At 42.5% G+C, this 9,869-nt stretch overlaps 1 protein-coding gene across 3 annotated transcripts in view; it reads right to left on the bottom strand.

Annotated features, from left to right (window-relative positions):
- Positions 1 to 511: 511 nt before the first annotated feature.
- ewsr1a (EWS RNA-binding protein 1a) overlaps positions 512 to 9,869 on the bottom strand; it is a 73,583-nt gene continuing 64,225 nt past the window's right edge. For all 3 annotated transcript variants that reach the window (XM_084324075.1, XM_084324077.1, XM_084324076.1), the window contains exons 11-16: positions 9,335 to 9,464; positions 4,938 to 5,060; positions 4,204 to 4,345; positions 3,998 to 4,095; positions 3,551 to 3,806; positions 512 to 923 (exon numbers count right to left, since the gene is read on the bottom strand). In XM_084324075.1, coding sequence (XP_084180201.1) covers positions 884 to 923; positions 3,551 to 3,806; positions 3,998 to 4,095; positions 4,204 to 4,345; positions 4,938 to 5,060; positions 9,335 to 9,464 — 789 coding nt within the window. In that variant the 3' untranslated portion in view covers positions 512 to 883. The remainder of the gene's footprint in view (positions 924 to 3,550; positions 3,807 to 3,997; positions 4,096 to 4,203; positions 4,346 to 4,937; positions 5,061 to 9,334; positions 9,465 to 9,869) is intronic.

Below are 9,869 nucleotides of genomic sequence, written 5' to 3'. Positions count from 1 at the left end.
AAGGAAACACACACAGGGGAAGGCTAAAACTAGGCTGCCTTAGATACCTACACTAGTCTAAAAATACAGGGTGATCGAGAAGGGAAGGGACAAACAGCAGGCAGTCAATCTATCATGGGAAGGGGAAGAAAATAAACAAGCTGACCCTAGGGAGAAATTAAGGAGTGGAGCATTTGTTCAGTTCAATATCTATCACCAATATGTGAGCAGAAAAGAACGCTACTTTGCATGGGAGGGTGTGATACAATTGATTCCCAAGCAAAGGTGTCAAGCTGCTTCTGCTGTGTAGTGGTTTACACAAGTACACGCTTGTCTTGGTGCCAAAATATTAGTGCTGCAACGAACAATTTTACATTAACTTAAAATATATATGTATAATTTGTTGATGAGGGTATAGTAGAAATCCATACCGTTGCATGGATTTGTATATTCAATAAACCTCCCAGCCCTATTCTGCACCCAGTTTCATGGCAAAGAGGAGGCTGTTGAGGCCAAATGAGTCCAGACAATAAATATTTATAAAAGCACATTTAATTGTTTTCCACAAGGTTTCACAAATAGTTCTGACAATCCTGTGCACGAACCAACACTGTTTCACAAGTTTACAGACTCGAAACAAAAAATCCTAACAAACATAAAATAACATGCATACAAATCCTACAAACATAAAAATTTAACCTAAAAGTCATCAGAGAGCCTTTACAAATTCCGATCATAAGTCATGATAAAGATGCGTCTAAAAACCAAGCAGTAAAAATGGGTCAAGCATCCTTCAGTAAACTAAGCCGTACAAATTTGTGAAGCATCCTTCAGTAAACCAAGCAGTACAAATTAGAGAAGCATCCTTCAGTAAACCAAGCAGTAAGAATTTGAGAAGAATCCTTCAGTATGGACGTTCTCTATGCTCCTGGCGGTGTTCTCCCCTGGAGGAAAAACACAACAACAATGTGTTAGTCAAATGTTTAAGCCTCACTTCCATGGTCTAATTCAGTTGCTACAACTATTAATGCCATTTCTGATTCACTTAACACTTTCAGCGTCAATCACGTAATATGACGTGTTTGCTCGCCAACCGTTGAGCGCCAAAAACGTAATATTACATTTTTAGATCGTTTTTAATATCCTATACACTCTCACGGACCTCGGTGCTACCATTGGAATTTATTCTGAGACCTCGAGAGTGCAATGCCGGCCGAATCCTGCTAGGTGGCAGTACCCTTTGAAACCTTATTTCACACCGTGTGTTACATCTTATATGATCCGGGCGGAGAATTTGGATTCGGGCAAGTGAAACGGTTCATTCGAGCAACTTGGAACGCTTGGAACACACTTGATGCATATTTTGTGCCATTTCATGTCAGGGACACGATGGACATCAATACTGGAAATCGAGATCAGACAATTGGAATATTCATTTTGGGATACCTCCTAGTAAGGTAAGGACTATATGACATCAATCCTACTTTGATCCTGCAATGATTTCACATTGATCGCAACGATCAACGTATGTAGTATTCAAAACATATGCCGTTGCTGACGATCAGAGCATCAAAAAAATACCCCTTGATGCATTCATGATGAAAAATAATACCTATTATATACCTTTGATTTTGAAATAGTAACGTGTCCAGGCGAGCAACGCGAACGACTTTAGCTAAATTCACATAGCGCTCCATAATTCAGCTCTTCAGGAATTAGCCCGGATCACTCTGAAACTATACAATATTCACCACGGGATAACATGCGAACGTATACATGAAAAAATTTACTCTTTTTTACATGTTGGACGAGAGATAGTGACCGTCAAATGAGCCGTAGTATTGTCTTCATAGCTATAATATATAAAATAGATATAGCTCTGCAAACATTGTGACCAGGGGAGGAAATTAGGCCACTTTACTCACCAAATGAGTATTTTTCTAGGTTTGGCGAGTGATTCATGAAGACCACTCGCCAGTCTGGCGACTAGTAAACAAAACAAAAAAAAACATTCTGCAAACACGGTCACTGGCAAACGGTGCGCGTCTTCTGAGTGCTCGCTTTAGTTGACAGTGCCAAGAGAGCACTGCACAAGACTCGCGCACATATAGAATGTTTAATAAAAGTTCCCGCAGTACTGGCCAACCCGCGGCGGACATATATAATGTTGAATAAAAGTCCTGCGGTACTAGCCATCAGTCAAGGGAGCACTCGCAAACAGATAACGTTAAACACAGCAGAAGATGGAAAACAGACAGACTGACCAACAGGGAACTGCATCCAACCCTAGTACAACCCTCGAGTATAAGGCAAGGACACATTTAAATCACAGAGGTGTATGTTAGTCTATTGGAACAGTATACAGTAGTTAGCTTCTAGTTAGCGTTTTAGCTATATAGCTGCTCGCTAGCTAACGTTAGCCCTGTGTGTGTGTGCTCAAAGCAGCCAGCCCCATGTTAGCTAGGTGTATCTGTTATGACTATAATGTTTCCAAAAACGCACCAAACTACGACATAAGGTTATATGTTTTATTGCATGCTCAACCAGTGCACAACAACACACCAACCCAACTGACGATACCACAACACTGACGGTATTTCACAGCCCTGTCGTCCAGCCCACCGTGCCGTCTTAAAGGCACAGTGAACACCGTTGTGATGCCTACCCAGATGCATAAACAACATTGACGTGGCTTGACAACCGAGGTTCAAAGTTAACTTGATTGATTGGTTGATTGAAAACTTTATTAACAGATTGCAGAATGGGTACAATACAGTACGGCTCAATTAATACACACAATTGTTAAGGGGATGCAGACCAGAGAAAGACTTTAGTCTGGTTTACATCAGGGTCCCCCATATTCAATTCATCATAACATATGACATACACGACATACAGATAGACAGTACTGCTACATCTATACATTTCACATCTATCTATACACTTCACAACATACTTGGGTTTTTCTTTCACTGCCCAACCCAGTCCAACCCAGCATCTTTCACTGCCCAGTTCAGCCCAACCCAGTCCAGAATAGATCCCTCTTTCATGTTAATATGTTTTATGCTAATATTGTGAAGAGTAGAGACACTGTTATTAATGTTTTATGCTAATAAATATTTTAAAGAGTAGAGACACGGTGTGATTATTACTATGATTGAAAATCTATTTAGACGAAGACATACAAAGAAGTAATTATCACAATTAGCGTTTTTTTTGGCTGGTTAAAAAAATCAGCTACTCGCCAGTTGGCTGGTAAGCCAAAAAGTTAGTTTCCTCCCCTGATTGTGACGCATCGTGAAAATAGGCAATGGAAAGCTGGCCCATTGACTACAGGATGAGGATAATAGCTGGCGCTCAAAGTGTTAAGATGCAGTTTGAGTGAATGTTGTTATATCAGCAGTAATTTGTGTATTGGGAAATTGCTGCAGTTTTGAAACATGTTTACTAATTTACTTTATTTTTAACAAAGAAATAAGTGGTATTATGTTGGTGAAGAATCAAGTCTGATATTACAGTCTTAGTTGAGGAGAAATACTTTCTGAATGATCATATTAAGTGGTAAACTCACTTCATTTCCATCATCTTTCCAGGTGGTCCCATGCCTCTCCTGCCCCGGCCGCCCATGTCATCCATGGGGGGACCACCACGGCCCCGTCCTCCAAAACCTCCTCTATCCATCCCCCCACGTCCTCTGAATCCTCCACCTCCACTCTCTCCTCCTCTGCCTCCCCTGAAGCCGCCTGGCCCCCCGGGGCCCCCTGGTCCTCCACGGTCCATTCCTCGACCCCCCCGCATCCCCGGGCCACCCCTGCCACGCTCACCACCTGGGGACAGAGTTCACAACGTAAAGAAAATGTTTATATGCAACTTTGAAATTAATACAAATATTGTTTGTTTTTAGATGCAAATAACCTCTATAACTGGCTCACCGTCTGTCCACTGCACTGTGCATTCAAATATTCAACCACCAGTTAACTCTCTAACCTCTGGGAACCACCAACTCTGTCCATCTCACCTTGAGGAGGGAAAGGCGGTGGTCCGAAGCCCTCTGGTTTGGGAGCTTTGCACTGATTACACTCCTCCCTCCAGGCGAAGTTCTGGTTCCCACACCCGCTGGAGACGACGAAATCACAGTGAACTACTGACCACGACCACTGCAGGCAGTTTGTTGCAATTTAACTCAATTGACTGCTCAGGAAACAGGTGTTCCTCACTACTCACTCATTAGGGCACTGCCAGTCTCCTGCCCTCTGCTGCACGTTGTCTCCCGATGGTCCTCCTCTGCCCATCCCACGAGGCCCTCCCCTAGACATGAAGCCCCCCCGCTCCCCGCCTCGCTCCATTCCACCACGGTTCACCATTCCTAACAAACACAAAGGACAGTGGTATTCAGAAGAGATTCTAAATGTACATTTAAGTCCAGATGAGTCTAAATACACATTTAAGTCCAGGTGAGTTTAAATACACATTTAAGTCCAGATGAGATTCTAAATACACATTTAAATCCAGATGAGTCTAAATACACATCCAGATTAGTCTAAATACACATTTAAGTCCAGATGAGATTCTAAATACACGTTTTAAGTCCAGATGAGATTCTAAATACACATTTAAGTACAGATGAGATTCTAAATACACATTTAAATGCAGATTAGATTCTAAATACACATTTAAAGTTCATTAAATTAGTTAGTGCCCCCGACTCCCCAATCCAATAATAATAAACAGCATGAATTAATTAGGGATGGACTTGGTTATTCTAACACTCAAAGTGACGTAAGTATTTGATTATAGCCGATGGTTTTGGTAGTTCAGTTTACAGATCATTCAAACATTTTTTAAATAGAACATTAACATTAATACTCAAACGCCTATCCTAGAATGAATGAGTGGTTCATCAAGCTGTCACTCCAGTCATTAGCTGCATCATGTGTCTCAGAATGGTCAGAACCAACCTCCTCGGCCCATCATGCCCCCTCGGCTGTCTCCTCTCATGGGCATGCCTCCTCTCATCATCCCCATCATGGGTTTACGCCTCGCCATCGACACCTTCAACTTCTTCCCCTGGAACTCCTTACCTGAACAACACAAACAAACACATCCTCTTTACCTGAACAACACAAACAAAACACATCCTTTACCTGAACAAAACAAACAATCACATCCTCTTTACCTGAACACAAACAAACATCCTCTTTACCTGAACACAAACACAAATCCTATTTACCTAAACACAAACAAACACATCCTCTTTACCTGAACAACACAAACAAACACATCCTCTTTACCTGAACAACACAAACACAAATCCTATTTACCTAAACAACACAAACAAATACATCCTCTTTACCTGAACACAAAACCTCTTTACCTGAACAACACAAACAAACACATCCTCTTTACCTGAACAACACAAACAAACACATCCTCTTTACCTAAACAACACAAACAAACAAACATCTTACTGTGAGAGTCATGTTCTTTGACTTCTCCAGTGCTTTTGATACCATAAGGCCTGGGCTGCTGAGTGAGAAGTTGGAGGCGATGCAGGTAGAGGCCCCCCTGGTGTCCTGGGTTGTTGACTATCTGACGGGCAGACCACAGTATGTGCGCCTACGGAGCTGTGTGTCAGACAGACTGGTCAGCAACACCAAGGGCCCCACAGGGGACAGTCCTCTCTCCCTTCCTCTTCACTGTCTACACCAACGACTTCCACTATCGGTCAGAGTCCTGCCACCTTCAGAAGTTTTCTGATGACTCTGCGATAGTGGGATGTATAAAGGACGGTGACGAGGGGGAATACCGGGAACTGGTAGTGGACTTCGTCACATGGTGCAATAAACACCACCTGCAGCTAAATGTGGCGAAGACCAAGGAACTGGTTGTGGAGCTGGGGAGGAGGAGGAGTGCACCCGTGACCCCCGTTTCCATCAGGGGAGTCGATCTGGACATGGTTGAGGACTACAAATACCTCGGTGTGCACATCGACAACAAACTGAACGGGTCAAAACACGCAGAGGCACTCTACAAGAAGGGCCAGAGCCGACTACTTCCTCAGAAGGCTGAGATCCTTCAATGTCTGTACAAGGATGTTCTATGAGTCGGTGGTGGCGGGCGCCTTCTTGTACGCTGTGACCTGCTGGGGCAGCGGACTGAGAGCAGGGGACACAAACAGGCTGGATAAGCTGGTCAGGAAAGCCAGTAGCGTGATTGGGGTGGAGCTGGACTCCGTAGCGAGGGTGGCGGAGAGGAGGAGCCTTGCTAAGCTCCAGGCCATCAGGGAAAACCCCTCCCACCCACTATACACAGACTTGGCTGACAGGAGGAGCATGTTCAGTGCCAGGCTCACACTACCTAAATGCAGCACTGAACGGCACAGGAAGTCCTTCATTCCAACAGCCATCAGACTATACAATGCATCACTGTGCCTCACTGCATCACTGAGCACAGAGTGACAGTTACCATCTTCCTGGACTCTTAGTTTTGAAACAGCACTGTGCAATATTACACCTACTGTAGACCTCAGTATATTTGTACTGTATTTATTTACTCAGGGCTCGAAATTGCAACCAATTTGGGTGCATATGCAACCGAAATTCTATCTGTGCGACCTCAAAATATAATTGGGAGCATTCGTGCAACCTCGTCCTCCCCTCCCCTCCCCCCTTTCTCCGTCCATTCGCTAGTTTGTCTATCACTCAGTATGTGCCTTGCGAGTTGACAGTGACCATTCTAACCAATCAAACGTGAGCTTGACGCACACACGCTGCTCGCAGTGCCCTCCCCCTCACAGACCAGTCTCATTTGCACCGGAGATAGCAAGCGCGCAGCTCCTCTTTTAACATCACTGAAGCATTAAACAATGGCTCAGTAAACTATTCACTTTAGTTTAATACACGGGGCGTTGTCTAATGTTATCTAGCTGGCTAGCTACTGATAGCTCATAACATAATTGAAATTCGTTTTGCAGCTGTGGCTAACGTAGCTTGCTAATACGGGCTGTGCTGGCTGACTACCTCTTAATTCACAATGGAGTGGAGCTAACTGTACAAATCGATGTGATTGGCTGAGACTGTATTTTGTACGGTTGGCTGCCTGGCTGTTGTGGATTCGGGTAGCCAGCTAGCAGCTAACATCAACGTCAACACTCTGTTGACACTCTGAGCTTGTTTGCCGACACTCAATGTAACAAACAATATGTCCGTGCAGAACCATTATCCCCAACACATAGTTCCGTGTGTGAATCATGTTGAGCCACCACAAAAGACGAATTCAAAGTTTAATATAGTAAGAATAGTACTAGGCTATATTATAACACATCTTTGCAAGTAGATTACATTAGCAAAATGCTCTTTTGACATGTAGCCTACATATTCATAATCATGAACGTTTATTTGGAAGTATTTTATATTCTGTACTTAGTTTGAAAGTGGTCAGACAGTTCCCTCTGTGTGTAATACAGACAGTCTTCACACATTCATAAATAACACATACAGAAAAGTTTATTGTGCACTGTAATACGTTTTGTTCAATGGGGGATTTTTTTACATACCGAATACCGTGGTATTTTTGCCCAAGATTATCGTACCCTCAAAATGTCATACCGGCACATGCCTAGTTACACTATAGGCTACATTACTAGGTGTACACTATACTATAGTTTAAGGCTACTTTCACTGTTTTACTGCATTACAGTACTGTTGTATTGTCGTTTTTTTTTATCAATAAAAAAATAATATTACGTATATATTGTTGGTGCTCCTTACATTTTGGTGGGTGCTCTACACCAGTGCTACCAAGGATTTTATTTTTATTTCGAGCCCCGTTACTGTATATTTTATTCCATTTCTATTCTAGTCTTATCTTAGGCAACTTGATTTGATTTGTTTTGTTATTCTTATTCGTAACCTGTTCTGTCTAAATGTTTAAATGTTGAGCGATTTGCAGTGTCAAATTTCCCTCTGGATAATAAAAGTATTTCTATTCTATTTACCTGAACAACCCAAACAAACACATCCTCTTTAAAACTTTGATCGCCATGGTTAAATTCATAATTTACCATCCCTAGCCAGCTCTATTTGTCTATGGAGAAGTTCCCCTTCTTTGCAGGGCTATAACTTTTTAAATTGTATTGCTAAATTGACATTATTATGGCCCATTCAATGTCCTATATCTATTGTTCAGGGTGTAGCAACGTTGTACTTTTTCATTCACATATTCATACTAAAATACGGTCTAAAGTATAAGTATGTTTTTATCGTTTTCTGCAGCTTTCTCCAGAACTTGATTTATAGCCCTAAATGCATTATATTGATGATCAAATACAGTTTGATAGCGATCGGTGCCAGATAAAAAATGTCAACTGCACGTAGTTCTAGAAGTTACTACGTATGATCTGATGTTGACCGGATGGGCGGGGGGTCGTTTATAATTCCGTGGGCAACGTTATATCATTCATCTAGTGTGGGTGATATGATCATTAGAGCAGTTAGTATAGAGGACATTAGAAAATAACGCTGAAACTCACCGTAGCTTCCTCGCGCCGTTGGCAGATGAGCGTGGAACAGAATTTTTTCTATTATGGGATGTAGAAATACCCAATCCATTTCCAGGTTGTATAATAGTATATACGTCCAAATCATGTTGTTTATCGAGTTATTGGCAACGGATCGCTATGTATTGTGTCGAGCTTGAGTCCCGGGACCTATAGCGAGTGATCGGACCGAATTGAAATGAGCACCAGCTTCTACATCCTGTTTCTCCCCTGGGCGATCCCCCGATCGGCCACCAGATGGCGCTCTTGAACCGCTAGAGAGTTGAGTGGAGCTCAGCAGTATATCTCAGGTCCCCGGGGGAGAAATATGATTTCGATCACAGATTTTTGAAATATTGATATCAAAGACGTGTTACGGCGTCTTCGGCAGAATGAGCATGGCGGGGAAAGACGAGTTTCGGCGTCTCCGGCGATTAAAGTGTTAACTGAACAACACAAACAAACACTTCCTCTTGACCTGAACAACACAAACAAACACATCCTCTTTACCTGAACAACACAAACAAACACATCCTATTTACCTAAACAACCCAAACAAACAAACAAACGCATCCCATTTGCGGAACACAAACAAAATGCATCCCATTTTTGCCTGAACACAAACGCCTCCTATTTACCTGAACAACCCAAACAAACAAACGCACACCTCCTATTTACCTGAACATAAACAAACAAACAAACAAACAAACACATAGCCATTCTATTTGCCTGAACAACAAACACATTCTATTTGCCTGAACAACACAAAACAAACACAGGCACATCAAATGGCAAGTTTAACTCAAGTCCACTGCTCACCATCAAACCACTCTACAGCAGCCTTGGCACACGGAGGCTCCTCGTAGGACAGGGTGGCGTCTCCCTTTGGCTTCCCAGAGTCCTTGTCTGTGTAGATGTTGATGGCAGCCTGACCGGTGCGCTTGTTAATCTGGATCAGAAAAGAATCAGACCGGTGTGATTGTTAATGTGGATCAGAACAGAGTCAGACTGGTGTGCTAGTACATTTGTTGTAAGTTTGAGTGTGCAGTCTCTCTCTGCCTTGGATGGAAAGTTTATAATTCTGAAGTATGATATTTAGACATGGTCCTCAAAATGAATGGAAGTAATGAGGAGCCTGACACCTGGGTGGAATGGTGGAGTTTACGGAGGATGACAGGGAAGGCTGTGGTCAAGTTTCAAGTTTGTTTATTATTTGTCAGAACAAAATACAGAATACTTTATAATGAAATGCTTGTTTCTTTTTTTTTTAACTTCATTTTTTAGCGTTTATCGCTTTTTCCTGGTCAAGCATGACCGACAGATGCAGGGTGAAACGGGAGAGAGAGCAGGGGAA

This window comes from Notolepis coatsorum (assembly GCF_963971535.1).
Source record: "Notolepis coatsorum genome assembly, chromosome: 11".
Lineage (NCBI taxonomy): Eukaryota > Metazoa > Chordata > Actinopteri > Aulopiformes > Paralepididae > Notolepis > Notolepis coatsorum.
The sequence above is the reverse complement of the archived record's forward strand: the minus strand, read 5'-3'. Positions and strand labels throughout refer to the sequence as shown.